This window comes from Ochotona princeps, chromosome 19 (assembly GCF_030435755.1).
Source record: "Ochotona princeps isolate mOchPri1 chromosome 19, mOchPri1.hap1, whole genome shotgun sequence".
NCBI classification, from domain to species: domain Eukaryota; kingdom Metazoa; phylum Chordata; class Mammalia; order Lagomorpha; family Ochotonidae; genus Ochotona; species Ochotona princeps.
This window is the reverse complement of record NC_080850.1, coordinates 28,454,963-28,471,175: the sequence shown is the minus strand read 5'-3', so window position 1 is coordinate 28,471,175 and position 16,213 is coordinate 28,454,963. Positions and strand designations below refer to the sequence as shown.

Here is a 16,213-nt window from a genome sequence, read left to right as displayed (position 1 = left end):
TCTGGGAGCACTGCTGCCTGCATGAATGCTTGCACACTCCATCAATTGTATAGGGTATCCGTCAACATTTCCTTGACGCCTACGAAAAATATATAACATCATGATAAAACAATCTCATCTAAAAATCAGTCTTATTTTACACTATACAAGCTATTTTACAATCATTTTAATAAATTGCATGTAAAGCTGCAGTAGCCCTTCCCTTCCCAGATTAGTGAATACCAATATGATATATATCTGAAACTATAACTAAATATAAAAATATATTAGAAGTTTCATATTTTCAATATTAGCTTTTCAGTTTCCTATTACACAGTTTGGCCACCATGAATAGAAATCAGATTTCTTGTGGCTTAGTAAATATGTTAAGTTTTGAGTTTACAGAAAGTTGGTAAGGTGCACACAGAAAGGGCTACTACAGCTTCTATTCTGTTTAAAATCATAAGTCTCAACAGTGAAGAATGAAGAAACCGGCAAGGCTCGTGTTAGACGCTATGGCACGTGTAGGGATGACTGGTTTGACAAGCATGGATGTCTGATAGGCGGTTCAAAATCACAGCTAGCAGTAGCTAAGCTTTCCTGCACCGCCAGGAAAGAGAAACCAAATGGTGAAAATGGGTGTCTAGCCACTTTTGCCATCTGAGAGATTTTGTTTTGGGGTAGAGTTTAGTGAGAGGAATTACTTGGTCTGATTGAAACCCTCTCAGCCATGTTACAGTTTGTTTTCTGGAATTACAACTTTTTAAAAAAGTTACATTAGCTCACTACAAGGTCCGACAGACTCAGTTTGCCAGCTTTCTTCCCATCTAGCCACTTGCAGACAGGGCATCTTGGTGGTTTTGGTATTAAAAATAGGGTTTTTTGTTTGTTTTTTGCAGCCATCATCCACAGTTTACCCAGTCACTGGGCTAGGTGCTCTGTCTCAACAAGCTGCACAATCGAGAATTCTCCACTGAAGCAGTATATACAAATACGAACTTTTTCGACAAGAATACTGGAGATTTGAGTCGACTTTTGTGGTCTTCTGATAGCTCAGTGCCATCAGGTTAGAAGCACCAACCCATTTTCACACAGAAGATTAATGTTTAGTTTATTTAGGAAAGCTGTGAACTAGCTGCCCATCTTAAACAGCTGTACAATAACTTGGATACAAAACCTATGTAAGAAAAAAATGAGCAAGCGTAGTTCACTGAATACAAAGTAAAGTGTTAAAACCAGACAGTAAAAGCTATAAAAGGCACGATTTCCCTTTTCTGATACACACTTGTAAACTTTTTTCAGGTTTCCATGCATAAATCAAAAATGCTATCCTAACTATACAGGGGGAATATACCAACAGAAAGTCGAGGAGGGTTTATGTAGCCAGCTGTGAGAAGCAGGAGCAGAGTTCAGCACACATACTCGGGACTCTGGTGGTTGAGGTGCCATCGCCTCACCGTGGAGGTCACCCTTTATAAGTTCCTACCTTCCGGGAGACACCAACATGCGTTTCACTGTCTACTTTGCCATCACCGAAAGAATGATGGTACCTGCTTCTGTCACCAAGTATTGGCCCTCTATATACCACGTGTAGTGCGTACTGAAAGCAAAACAGAAATGGACACAACTAAAGAGGAAAAAAACAATAAAACCTCTACAGGACGAATTGGTAGTTTGTACAATAAAAGCTATATTCAACTTTCTTTAAGGCAACCTTTCTTGTTAAGGCAGTCACTTTTGATGAAACAGAAGTTTCTTGACATTTCCATTTGAATATTTTGGTATCTGATTGGTTATGATTTCAGCTAACATCTCTGGGAATTCAATACTCATGGTCTTATCCAAGAATGTCTGGAAGCAATAGTGAAGGAGATTTTCAACCACCTGCAAAAGAGAACAGTGATGACTAGTCTTCAAAACTGATCAGCAGGAAGACTTATTAAAATATATCTGACCTAGAATACAGTGAAATGGGAAAAAGTTGAGCTTGATAAGCACTTAGGAACACATGACTTTCTAAATTCCTTGGATTGTATGTAAAAATGAATTGTTTCACGGGGAAGTATAGAACAAATACATGAAAGAGTGTATATTATTAATAATTCTACTTTTAAAAAAGTCTACCATTTTAAACATTCTGTAACATGAAAACTTTATAAGATTAGAAAAAAAACCCTGAAGTTTAAATTGAACTCAGGTCAGCACCAAAATCTATGAAGTGGATAGGGTGTAGGTGGGACAGCTGGCATGTAATTACATGCTATAATCAAAGCCTACTTTATGTCCCAGAAAATTCGTCTTACATTTCGCTTCATTTCACACTTACTTCATGCATAGAGTCCAAGAGTTTTGTTAGTTGATAAAACCGCTGCCAGTTCTGACTGGAGTTTCCTTCCCTCTTGACAATGGCTTTTCCTAGCTCTTTAATGTAGGTCATTCTGATTTCGTCAAATAGCTCTTGGCTCTTCAAACCTTCCTTAGGAACTAAAAGGTTAAGATGGAGTCAATTGAAGACATTTCTTGTAGGGTATTCGCATGACTTACACTGTCTATGTACTCTTAATACATACTAAAAGACAAGCAGTTTCATAGATTATAACCAAAGGAATTTTAGCCTTGGGTAAATCACTTGGTTTCTAATGTTTAAAACTGAGCTGGTGATGACCATGGAAAGCAATTCATGCTGTTTATCTTTGGCTGCTGTTATGCTTTTGGGGTTAGTTCCAGTACTGAGATAGAAGGCGCCTCCTCCTTGAAATGTTTCAATTTCCTTTTCCTTGTTATCCATAGTGTAAGAAACGTATGTATACATATATACACACACTTTAAACATCTACTTTAATTGCTTACTCAAATTAACAACAAGCTTTTAAGAGGTATACTGCTATACATTTGATTAAATAAATATGTACCAACAAACTGCTTTTTTTGTGTGGGTTTTGGAAAATCCTGTTTTGAAATACTGTTACTGTTCATTAGATGCATTAAAACTTACAGAACAAAAGTAGAATAGACTAATGTATGCCTTAGAAGCCAGCAGTGTGCAGCATCTGTAGTTTAAAAAGTTATCCAGCAACCACAAAACCATAGTTACCAGTAAAAAATGACTTTTTAGGAAAAACTGCAAAATGTGTTTAAACTTGTTAGATAGCCACCAATTGTGTTATAACCAAAATCCTGATATGCAGTTTGGACTGTGGTGACCTAAAGGGTTTGAGTGTCAACTGGTCGACATATTATTTTTAAGATTGCTGAAGTTTCTCTGTGTGGTTTGCTCCTTATGAAACTCATGGTGGAGGTTGTTTTTTAAAGATTTATTTATTCAAAAAAGTTAGAGATCTTTCATCTGCTGGTTAATTTCCCAAATTCAACATCCAGGGCTGAGCTGGTACAAAGCTGGGAGCTTGGAACTTCGTCTCCCATGTGCATGTAGGGACACAGGGCCTTGGGCCATTCTCAGGGAGCTGCAGCGAAAGTAGAGCAGTGGGACTTGAGTCAGTGCCCATGAGAAGCTAGTGCTGCAGCAAGAGGCTTAGCCTGCTATGCCCAGGTGTTGGCCCCCACGGAGGTTTTATCTGCCTGTAGCATTCAGAGGAGGGGCTTTCTGGGAGGTGACAAAGATGTACTCACGTGGGCGACCTGGCTGAAACACCAGGCTTTGGCTCCTGGCTAGTGTGGGTTTTTGAGGGGGTGAACCACAGGATTGGGGATTGTGCTGTCATTTTGCCTTTCAAATGAATAAATTCTTAAAATTTGCCTTTTACAAAACAGCTATCACTAGAGGCAACCCCTTCACCTTGTACCTCTAGAGCAAAAATGAACTTTTTTTTTTGTAATGTAACTAATAGGAAGAGCAGTTTTTAGAGCAATGTCAGGTTTATAGCAAACAATGGAATGAGGGTAGAAAGATTTCTCACATCCTTCTGCATACAGAGTATTTTTACTGCACTCCTCCTGTTCCTTCCCCCCCCCCCCCCCCCGTGACCGCTGGGCTAACTCCTAACCTTTGTGCTTTCGACATAGTTTGGGCATGTGCCTAAGGTGCTATCATTGGAATCGTATGTACATGTATATAGTTTTCTCGGATTAGCTTTGGTTGGCATTTAAGGCTCTTCCGTGGCTTTTCATGGCTTGAGGACTTACTTCATTTAGTGCTCAATAATTTTCCACTTTCTGGACATACCACAGTTTGATTAACCACTCATGTACTTAAGGGCATTTTTAAATTACTTTCATGTAGACACAACTTTTCCACTTTGGTTAATATCAAGGGATGTAAGTGCCAGCTGATAGAGTGAGACTGTATTCAGCTTTGCAGAAGCCACCAGCCTATCTTTCACACTTGACTATCTCTGCTAGCAGTGAATGAAGAGACCTGTTTTTCTGTATCCTTATCACTTGGTGATGTATATGTACATTTTCATTTCTCAGACAATATATACATGGAGCCTCTCGTAACTATTTAACAACTGTGTATCTTCTTTGGTGACATTTCTGTTGATATTTAAAAATCTTATTTTCTTACTGAGTTTTAGAAAGTAGTCCTTTATCATGTAAGTCAAGAACTCTATTGGTTGCAAAAGCCATTAGTTTGTAGATAAAATTCTAAGAATTAATGATATTTTATAATGATATTTTTATAATGATATTTTATCTTTGTTCCTCTGAGATAATAATATTTTAAACTTAAACTTATATTACAGTAAAAAAGCTTACTGCTTGAACAGGTAACTTTGTGTTGACATAATGAATACTGCCATGTGCCAAATAGCAATGCGAAACACACACATGGTTGTAGTCGGCCTTCTTTATATCTCAGGTAGTAACGTTTTTTCAAAGATTAAATAGAAAAGTCTACACAATTCTAATCAGTAGTTTTAATCTTGGGCAGCTCCCATTCCCCTGTGTTTTCATTACACGTACATATCTTATTGCATTGTTGTGCTTGCCTGTAATTTTACATTTATGGAAATCACATGCCCAGCAGGAGATACCAGTAAAGGAAGTAGAATCACTATTACTAGATCGATGAGTAATTGCTTATGTTTTGGCCTTATTTATGGGTCGATTTTAGAATTGTTGTTCTACCAACCTGTAGAGAGAAGCAGTAAGGTTTTCATACAGAGATATTCTTCATAAGACACCTGCAGCCGTTTTAACTCCGAGGAAACAAAGAGCATATGTCTACATTGTTCATACATGAAGGGTAGACTCATTCTTTCCCTGTCAAAGACAAATACCAGTGTCAGAGTTAGAGATAGGCCAAGTTCCCCAAAACATAAATTTCTTGTGTTTTCTTGCTATTATTGTTAATTCTATTGTTCTATTGTTGATAGAATGAAAATTTGGAGGGCTTTCCTCAAAACCTGGTTACTGGTCTACAGTACTACGAAGTAATGTGATTTTTATATTGCACCAAAACATTTTTATATCATGCCTGCTATGTGTTTTACTAAAAGTCTTCACAGTAATGTTTGGAGTTGCTCATTTAAATCAATCAGACAACAGTTGGGGATTCTACTTCACGTAAAAGTCCAAAGATGTATATGTATTTCTTAGAATATTCTGTCCTCAAGACAGCCATGTAGAGGGTGCTACGTCTGTTTGTGACATGTGAATGAATATTCTTGTACGTGCAGTTCTTTTAATTTATAGTGTTCTCTTAACAGAGACACCTCCCAAGGCCCTCATAGTTATTAGGAGCTTTTCTGGGAGTGGTCTTTACGCCTGTGAGTTCTTAGACATGCTTCAAACGCTCATTTAATTGAAATCCCAACAGATTTACAATGTAGTATGGCACTTAGAATTTTAAAAATCTTGTTGGATGTCACCAGAAAACAGGTGTTTTCAGGACACTGACCCTACAGAGGGTCGAATCAGATGAGTTTATACTTAAAAAAAGAATTATTTTGAAAAACAGGAATCTTCCATCTGCTGGTTCACTTCCTGTATGGTATGAATGGCCTAGGCTGGACCTGGCTAAAGCCAGGAGCTTCATCTGGGTCTCCCACATAGGTATAGAGGTCCAAACACTTGATCCATTTTATACTTTCCCAGGCATACTGGCTGAGTTGGAACAGCCAGGACTCAAACTGATGTCCAATGGGATGCTGGTGTGGCAGCAGCTATACGTGCTATGTCACAGTGCTGGCCCCATATACAATCTGATCCTGTGAATCTGGGACAGATACGGAGCAATATAGAAATACAGAGACTTAGGAGAAACTCCCAGCTCACACAGCAGCTAAAGGACACAGTTTGTTCCTGAAAGTGAATGGCTAAGTAAAAATAACCCTGTAGACTCTTAATTGACTGTGATGATATTCTACCAGCTCTAACTTCAGACCAGAAATGGTCTCCCCAAGAAACTGTTCAACCCATCTGGACAATAAGTAACTGGACTCTATGTTTGGTATATGTTTGCAAGGAAAGAATCTTGATTGAATTTGAACTGTAATACTGCACCAAGGTGGAGGAATCCACCAGGGGGGAGGGGAGGGGGAGGAGTGGGGGGATTCCCAGAGCCTATGAAACTGTCACATAATGCAAAATAATTAATAAAAAATATATATATATAAATAAAAAAAAACTCAAAGCACATTTGCAGTGTAAACTTAGCTGGCTTTCACAACTCCAGGAATAATCAGCTTACTTTACTTTAGAAGTAATAATATTGTATAATAATGCAATTCTAATCTAACTTAAGGAATTTTAACTTAAGGAATTTTAAAAAGACTGTTACCAAAATAATTTCATCCTTGTAGTTTTTAATATTTTTAGATAATAAAAATATTTGTTAGAATTAAAAAAAATAACCCTGTAAAAAGTATCTGATGTCTAAACCATTGCAGAAAGAAAATTAGTATGAATATATTGAAAAAAATTTTCTACAATCTAGGAGTTACATAAGGAATGCACATGGCGAGGTCAGGCTATGATGTATATGCTTCAATTTAAATAAATCCTAAACTGTAGCTCCATAAATGATGATGAGTTCATATTTAACAGAAATCTACTTGTTTTCATTTTCAGATTCCCTTGTAAAAAGCGACTGTTAACACTGCAGATGAGTTTTGCGGAAAGCATGGTTGGATGCTGAAATAATGTTTTGAGTTTGCACAGAAGCTAAATACATTGACCAGCTGATTTAAATTTATTGGAATAATCTAATCTTGTTCCATTGTGATAAAAGGTGGGTTTTGGCAACATAGTCGAGGTAACTTCCTCTCTGACTCAGACCCACAGTATGTGTGTGGTCTGGCTGCAGTGTCCCTCCTAGCTGAAGGCTGAGGTACAATGACACACAGCACCCGTGCTCATATTATATCCATTTCCCATGCCTCACTCCGTTGCTGCTTACTGTGGAGCCTGGCCCTTCCTTAGGTCTCACCGCTCAAATGATACCTCCCCAAGAAGCTGCTGGCTACCTTATCGGAACTGTCTAGTACGAACCATAACAATCTGAAAGTATTATTGACGCACAGCTATCTGTGTCTTCCTCACTGTTGAGTTACCAACTAAAGGTCAGGAGCCTTGTGGCTTCTCTCTGCTCCAGTCCTATGTGGTGGAGAGCTTTCAAAGGTCTGGGTAAATGCCTATTATGAAAAAACTGTATGGAACCAAACAACCCTGCGATCCATGTGTAAACATTTTTCCATGAAGCTTTTGAGGTATGCTTCCACTGGGCACATATTTTGAGTGAAGAGCATCGTGTTGGCTTCCTGTTTCTCTGATAGAGTTTTAGGCCATAACCTTAGGGTACTTCCTTCCCTTCCCCAAACAGGCTAGCTTGTTTCAATGCTTCTCAATTGCCTTCTTCCGCTCAGACCCTTTGTGCAGCTGGTTCTTTAGTGCTCAACTTACAGGTAATGTAAAGTAGGACACTGTCTTCTCTCTGTCACAGCCAGTCACACTCTTACATCATAGCTCTGGGAAATAGGTTTTTTCCTTTCCTTGAGTTCCGTTTTTACAATGTTAGCAGATAAGCCCTCTGCTAACTATTCCAAGTTTCTTTAATAGTACCTGGCACTATTTGACATGTCAAATATCAATGAATTAATACAGGATAGAAACAGTTTAGCGTAACAACTGAGCCAGAAGCCAGAATTCTTATACAAGGCTGGCCCAGCAGCAAGGAGGGAATCCTAAAATTCTTGTATCAAGTGGGTGTTCTCATTTCTCCTGCCAATCCATGGCATTGGAATTACCTAGTAGTACTGAATATAGAAATACCTTACCATCTATGGCTCCCTGCATGCACACTGTTACTCCCTACCAAAATGCAATGTTTGGAGTCTAGAACTCAAAGTTAGGCTGTCCCCATGTAACATTTGGGTCAAATCAATGCTCTTCTGTAACTCTTCTCTATTCAATGTGTCTGGCAGGAAAATAACATGTCACTGTGTACTTCTTTGGGCTGTCCTCACAGATCTCAAGCCTCCTATTTGCTCCTATTTGCTTGAGTACTGTTAATGTGCTACCTTTTAGAGAAGAGAAGAACTGAGCAACGTAACCACTGTACGGGATGGTTTAAGGACCAACAGTGTTTTCTGGAGCCATCATCAGCTGCACCCAGAGATCACAAGTAAGTAAATGCCCATTTTCCCCCCACAGGAACACATCTCTCTAGTTGTGGGGAGGTATGCAGGGACTTTGGGTTTCTAGTCCAAGGAAGGAGTTGAGCTAAGAGCACGAAAAGGTCTGTTATTGGGTAAAAGATGAGAAGAGCCCGGAGGATAGAATTGAGGTGAACATCATGAGCTGAGAGTGTGTTTGAAGGTGGGATGATGAGTGTGTACAAGAGAAAACCAAAAGGACAAGTGAGGCCAGGTTCTAGAAAGCCAAACCATGCAAAGTTTATGCTGTTGCTGAAGCTACTGTGCATAGAGGAAGGAGACTGTGCATTGAGTCAACAAGTATCCCTGAGTCAGAAGGAACACTGCAGATAGAGGGCTGCGCATGAAGAAGAGGTGATTGATGACATCAGGAAGCTTCGTCAGTCTTCCAAGTGCCCAACAGCATTCTTTCAGAGCTATAGATGTGACGAGTCCTGGCTGTGTCCAACTGCATACCTCCCTGCTTCAGCCTAAACAGATGTAATGGTCTCTACCAAGTCCACTGGGGACTGAATCCTGTCACAACAGGATTCCCTCGTAAGAGCCATAGGTTTCACCGAGCCTATAGATGCCAGCTATTTGAAACAAATGTTCTGGGGCAGTAATAGTGGCATATATGAATTATTAACATATGCCCTGCTCCCAGCTTACCTAATTTTTACATTACTGAGTAAAATTCAGGAAAATGTCAGCTGTTTCAGTAAAAATGATTCATATACTACTTACTCATTAATAATCAGATCAGGAGCAAAACATAGCAGGTTTGCACTGGATTGTTTGTATGACCTCCAGCCCAAGGCAAACGCCATGAGGAACATCCATGAGTACTGCAACAGGGTCATCTGGTCATCCAGGTGCAAGTTCCGGAATCCTGAAACAGTAGAAAGATAGTTTATCTATCTTTATTTGGGGGGGCTGCTTAAGAGGTGAAGGAAAGGAACATGGTTTTCCTGGTCGCCTGACACACAGCTTGAGCACTTTTAGTGTAGCATCCATGGAGGCAAACTTAGGAGTAGCCAGCTTGTCACTTCTTGCCTCACAACCAAATTGTCTAGGACCAAAAGCAGAGTCTAAATTAATTTTCCCTGATAGTAATTTTTCACCCTTTGTTACATCAGGGTACTCATTATCTAAGTATGTTAGGCTGATGCTCATACAGTTCAATAGCAAAACTTTTACCTAGTTACCTTTAACATCACTGAGTTGAAATTATTCTCCTTAGAACGTGTTTTACAGTCAGTTTGCTCTGTTCTGGTTTCGCAGCAAAACCAACAGAATTCTTAAAGTTTATATTGCTTCCTTTCTTTACTTCTAACATCATCCTCTGAAAATTCTGCACTGTGGGGGTAACTAAAAAGTGAGGGGCAATGTGAAATGTCTATTACAGATGCGCCTCTGCTTTGTCCACAGGTCCTGAGATGAGGTCCCCAATGAGCCTGTGATTTTATTCAAGAACCAGAAACAAAGTTGGCACTGTGGCTCTGTCACCTTGTGCCTCTTACCTGGTATCGCCTTTGCCCATTTCACTGCCGCAACCACTTGCCGCCCACCTAACATGTTGAGTGTGGTCATGATCCTCCAGGTGGTATCTGGAAGGGAGCTATCGTAGCCTGCGTATAACACCTCAGGTTCAATGACCTCCAGCAGAGACACCAGCGTGGGGGTGAGTTGGGGTAATGTGGCAGGAACTATTGTTTTGTTAGAAGGATTTTCACAAGTTTCTTGTGAAACTCCAGTAGTGGCCTGCTGAATTCCTTTTATTTTTTTCTTTGTTTTTCTTGCTGTTGGCATTAAAAAGAGAAAAGAAATGAATTGTAAAAAGAAAAAAAGGCTAAGGCTGCATAGCTTAAGATGTGTTTTCAATTTGTGAACCAATTACACAAATTTACTTTGCAATTATGGAAAGATATGAGAGCACAAAGTTTTTCTGGAAGTTAAGGATCCACAGAATCCTGTTTCCATAAGCATTCTTCTTATAAGTAAGTCAGCCTCTTCAGTAAACATTAAAAAAAACATTGCATAACATTGTTTAAACAGTCTGAACAAATTACTATAGATTTGAATATATATTATTTTGGTCCCAAATTTACTCTAAGTATAAAAATTTCAAATGAGGCAACTCTATGTAGAGCAAAGATAATTTCTTTAAAGTTATCCTTCTACTTACTCATCTATATTTTCACAAAAAAAAGACAACTACAGCTCATGTTTGCAGGCCAGTTCTCCACTGCCCACCATAACTGAGGTTGGGCCTGGACAGAACCAGGGATTTACCTGAGTCTTCATACCTGCTTCCCAGAATGTATGTTGGTTTGAAGCTGGAATTGGAATGGGAACTGGGGTATCACATTCCATACTGGGAAGTATGAGCTCATATCTTAACTGGTGTGGAAACCTTTAAGCAACCAGGAATGTGTCACTTGTATCCTGATAAAAAATCCTGGACTCTACTTTGTTGGCAGTATAGAAGAAAACATGCATGTCCCAAATCAGTACACCTAAACCAGAGCTGTACAAACCTACATTAAACAGTGTTAAATGTTTTACAGTACCCTGTTTCCTCATGGCATGTCAGAACCACAAGCTGGGAGGATCTTTAAAGATCGTTCTATAGAACATGGAATACTTGCTAGTGAAGCCAATTATGTTGTACTGAATGGAACAAGAAATACATCTCTGAGCAGTTAAGTGAATTATTCAACTGAAACTCCTAAAGCTTGTGAGTACTTAATGTATACCACTGAATAACTTATCTAGACTTCAGTGCTGAGCACTTTAAGCAGTGAACAATGTTGCCTTAAAATAAATGTTGAGATTTCTTGGGCATAGGGCAACAGTATCAAAATACACCACTTGCAGTACTAAATCACATTTAGACAGATAACTGGAATCTAAAAGAGCTTATGGTTTCCACAACCATTGTTGAAATTGACACAGGGGAAAAGCGCTGTATACACAGTATTTCTAAAAATTGAGAACTGTAAAAACACAGGTCACATCTATACTGTTCTTATCCACTGTGACTCTGCCAAGTATTTCTGGCAACATGCACTCACCTGGAATTAGGAAAAATACTAAAACTACATATACAAGCCCATGAACTTGGGTTTTTAAAACATTATCCTTTAATTTTAGTTAGACTACCCATCTATTTTATCAACAATGAAATGGTACCCTAACTGGATATAAGATTAATGTTGGATTCCACTGTAAGGTGTCATTAATAGTCCAACATTACCTGCTAGAATAGAAAGATTAGCATAGTGACTTTGAACAAATGCTAGTTTCTCTACTGCTTTGCTTTTCCATTGACAATTTATAAAATGATACATTTGATTAACACAGTAGTTTGAGAAACCACCACTCAGACAAAATTGTGTGGAGTTCCAACCGTTGGGCAGTTGGGAATGGCAGTGACAGCAGACTGCTAACATGTAAAATTCAAAGACCATAATTTTTTCAAAAAAAGAAACATTCATTTCAGGGCCAGCACTGTGACACAGCGAGTAAAGCTGGGTAAAGCTGCAACCCGTGACACTGCCATTCTATTGTTCCTGATTTGAGTCCTGGCTGTGCTTCTGACCCGCCTTCCTGCTAATGAGTAGGGATTACACAGAGATCGCCCATCTGCTGCTTCACTCTTCGGAAGGCTGTGCCAGGCGCAAGCCTGGAGCTTCATCTATGTCTCAACACTTGGAACACCTCCCCTGGCTCTCCCAGTCTTTCAACAGGAAGCTGGAAACAAGGTGAACAGCCAAGACACAAGCACAGGACGTACATTAATTCACTGTGTCATAGCAGCAGCTCCATATCATACTACCTCACTGGGTGTGACACTTGAGGGCAAAGAGTAAGACTGAGACTGAAAGGAAATTAAAGCACTGAAAAGGTCAGTGATTGATCTATTCTGAAACTATCAAATGTTTATTATGTGCTTTGGGAATTCGTGAGCAGCAAGCGAAACTGGTTAAAATCTTGGCCCAAATCTGATGCATACGGAAGTGGGGGATAATTGTGTGGTTTAACAAAAACGACCCCTCTGGTACTGAAAGGGAATTGTAAAAGAATTTGTAATTCATCTTTGTGGGTTGTCAATCATATGGAAGAAAATAGGTAGCAAATGTTTAAGGGAATACTTAACCTAGTCAGACTTAGACTACTTACTCATGCCGATCAATCTATTTTGTTTTGTAACACATACATGACACAGTAGCTACTAGAAAGCACCAGCAGTTATTCTAGCAACAGAACCATGATGTAATTGGTCTCTCAATTAAGGTTAGTCTTTCCAAAATACAAATCTGATCATCTCTGTGTCCTAATTTTGCATCTAATTCCTGCTCAGCTTCTTAAAACTCAATCCTGTTTTCTTCCAAAGAAGCAGTCCCTGACTTCAGGACTTGGTGCTGTGGCACCCCAATTCTGTGATGGATGCTGCAACCTAGCCAGGCACTGCGTTATGCCTCAGAGAAGGTCAGTTTCACTTTCTTCAGTTTTAAATGACCAGACCTATGCTTATTCCAGAACTTATAAACGGGAAATTAATGTAACTAGTTTCAGGCTTTTTTACTTAAAAAACCATAGATTTTTCTCCTGGAATTCATTTTTTCTGTGCAGATCTGTAATTTACTATCTGTAAACAACATCCAAGAAAAGGCCTCCTCTACCCCTCCAAAAAATGGTCATGTAAATAAATCTGAGAAGGAAGTATCTCCAATGCTACAGTTTTCCGGATGAAAAAAGTATTAAGATGAAAGTACAGTTGCTTCAGCCCCGAGCCCTCTTCATAGGGTCTGATGACATCAGAGCAACAGCCAGGAAGGGGGGGGGGGCTGAGAGATAGAAGAATTGTAAATTTCCTTCTGGACTCAGGAGAGGAGCTTTCTCTGTCCTTACTTAGTTCCAACTTTAGCTCCCCGTCCCCTCTTACAATGACCATCAGGGTTGCTCAGGAACCCCAAAATTAGCTCAGAGACAGAGACTAATATAGACATCATTGAACAGACAGGAAGAAGTCAGCTGGCCTATAATTGCTCAGCCTGTACCTTACTGGTCAGACACCTGATTTGGCTTTTCCTAGACCTCACTAGGTAGGATGCAGGGTTCAATTATTTCTCACTTGCTAAGTTATTGGGGATTTCTCTGCTGATTCGCTTAAATTATTCTACTCTTCAATTGTTAATATATTGCTTATTAGAGTTGTAAGTCTGTGATTATCCTAAAGTGCATGAAGTTCTGTAAAAATCTCACTTGAATATCATAAACTGCTAAATATAAATATAATAAAAAATAAGATACAATAATGTTGCCAAAAGACAGTTCGGGTAACCATGAGAAAGAAAAAAATATACCAGGGGCAAGAGAACCAATTAACCCTGAAACATGAGGTGAAAGGATGACTAGTCTTCACAATGGCTGCCGAGGTGGACAAGCACTGTGGTGTTGACGGGATTTTGAAAGTGCAATCTATTTGCTGCTGAGTGGGTGGGCATGGGGATGAGATAAGCAGAGTTTCATGGGCTGCTGACCAGTTTTAAAAATCAACTAAGCTCATAGGTACATACCCGTGTTTATATTAAAGGAAAAAGTGTTATTTCTGCTCCATTTCTCAGCAAAAACTGTAATCAGCATTATTTATAATGCAGTTCAAATAAAGGATTTTTCTACTTGAAGCAACTTTCCTTTTTTTATTAATTATGTACATTTCATCCTTAACAAATGCCTTTTTTTAGTATATGGGCTGTGATGATTTGGCATTGTTAATTAGAACTGGTGAGTAAACAGACATCATATTCTTATGTAAGAATTTCTCACTGCGTCAGCATACAAAATAATGCCAGTGGAGCACTTAGAACATGAATCTTACATTTTAAAAAAAAGATACACAGGCGATTCTTTTCAGACATTACCTTCCAGGTTCATTCCAGCCTGAAGACATTTCCGGTAACGGCACGCTGGGCAATTTTTTCTTCGAATTTTATCAATGATACAATCATTTCTTCCAGCACAAAGATAATTGTGCTGTCCTGAATAGAATAAAAGGCACTGTTAAAGTCCCACAGTTCTTTACGTAGAGCCTGTTTTTTTCTTGGCAGATCATGACCAAGACCAGGGAAAGTAGCAATGAACTTGTCAGTACACCATTACCAAAGCCTTATTTTGCTCAAAAATCTGAAAACAGGTATACGTACATAAAAGTGCACAAATATCATGTTTTCCTCTTAATTTTTTTAAACAGCACTTCTCCAAATCTCTTGTGTGCTGCAGTGCAGTCATTAGCTGTCCAAAGTAAACATTTCTTAAAATTGTGTCTTATACAGAACATACCTATAATCACTATTTTGACTTGTGACTGCATGCTAAAAGGAACGAGTAAAGTGACAACTGGCAAAAAAAACTACATGAGGCGCCACGAGAAAATGAGTCTGAATCAATCTTACAATGCCCTATACAAATTAGATGCCTCCTCCCTCTTCAAAAGAAGTGAGGAAATATCCATATTTAATCTTGAATGTTGAAGTTGCCAGCATCTATCCAGTCAGGTAAATAGATATGGCAAATTCAAGTCTTGTATGCTAATCCTACAGAAATCATTATTTCACATGCATTTAGAATATAAGGGTGTTTGAATGTATCTTCGCCTTCAAATGTTCAAGAACTTGCTTCAAATCATGTCCAATAGTGAATAACATGTTAAGAACAACAATTATAATTTTCTCTCAGCAAAAAACATTCCCTGGGAAATATGTAAGAAAAAAATTCAAGCAGTCTCTACCCATGTCTCAAATGCCCATTTCACAACTCCTTTTAAAACTTGGCTACCACAGGCCCAGCACAATTCTAAAGTCCTTGCCTTGACACATGACAGATCGTATATGGGTGTGTTGGTTCTAATCCTGGCAACCCCGCTTTCCATCCAGCTCCCTGCTTGTAGCCTGGGAAGGCAGTCGAGGACAACCCAAAGCCTTGGGACCCTGCACCCGTGTGGGAGACCTGGAAGAGGCTCCTGGCTTCAGATCAGCTCAGTTCCAGTTGTTGCGGCCACTTGGGGAGTGAATCAACAGACGGAAGATCTTCCTCTGTCTCTTCCTCTCTGTACATCGGACTTTCCAATAAAAACAAATCTTAAAAAAAGATAATAAAAATAAACCTTTAAAATACATATATTTTTTTTATTGGAAAGGCAGATGTACAGAGAGGAGATATAGACAGATCTTCCATCTGCTGATTTTTAACAGCAGTTTCAAGCATTCAATAAATGGTAGCCGTTAATTTCAGTGTGAGTTCATCTTTGGGATCTAACAAGATTACAGCCTGCAAGTGACAGGATTATCTACCTTGGGGAGTCAGTGTAGTATTGGGGTTAAGAACTTGCTTGGAGACAGCTGCGTTGGAATCTCCCAGTCCACCACTCCAGTACTGATCCCCAACTTCCTAAACTGTCAAGTACTAATCTTCCTAGCATCCGAGTGCTCACAGCCATTAATTAGATTGTATTAGATCGAAGAATGAAAAATGTACTCAGAAAAAGTTCCCTGTAGTGTATATAAGAAATCATAGTAGGGACAGCTTTATAATGAAGTCCTCCAAAATCCCGATCTGGGTTTTGAAGCAGTTTT

At 39.1% G+C, this 16,213-nt stretch overlaps 1 protein-coding gene across 8 annotated transcripts in view; it reads right to left on the bottom strand.

Annotated features, from left to right (window-relative positions):
* Nucleotides 1-1,073: 1,073 nt before the first annotated feature.
* NR3C1 (nuclear receptor subfamily 3 group C member 1) overlaps nucleotides 1,074-16,213 on the bottom strand; it is a 133,173-nt gene continuing 118,033 nt past the window's right edge. For all 8 annotated transcript variants that reach the window (XM_058677912.1, XM_058677908.1, XM_058677909.1 and 5 more), the window contains exons 4-9: nucleotides 14,504-14,620; nucleotides 10,097-10,375; nucleotides 9,321-9,465; nucleotides 5,072-5,202; nucleotides 2,306-2,463; nucleotides 1,074-1,863 (exon numbers count right to left, since the gene is read on the bottom strand). In XM_058677912.1, coding sequence (XP_058533895.1) covers nucleotides 1,711-1,863; nucleotides 2,306-2,463; nucleotides 5,072-5,202; nucleotides 9,321-9,465; nucleotides 10,097-10,375; nucleotides 14,504-14,620 — 983 coding nt within the window. In that variant the 3' untranslated portion in view covers nucleotides 1,074-1,710. The remainder of the gene's footprint in view (nucleotides 1,864-2,305; nucleotides 2,464-5,071; nucleotides 5,203-9,320; nucleotides 9,466-10,096; nucleotides 10,376-14,503; nucleotides 14,621-16,213) is intronic.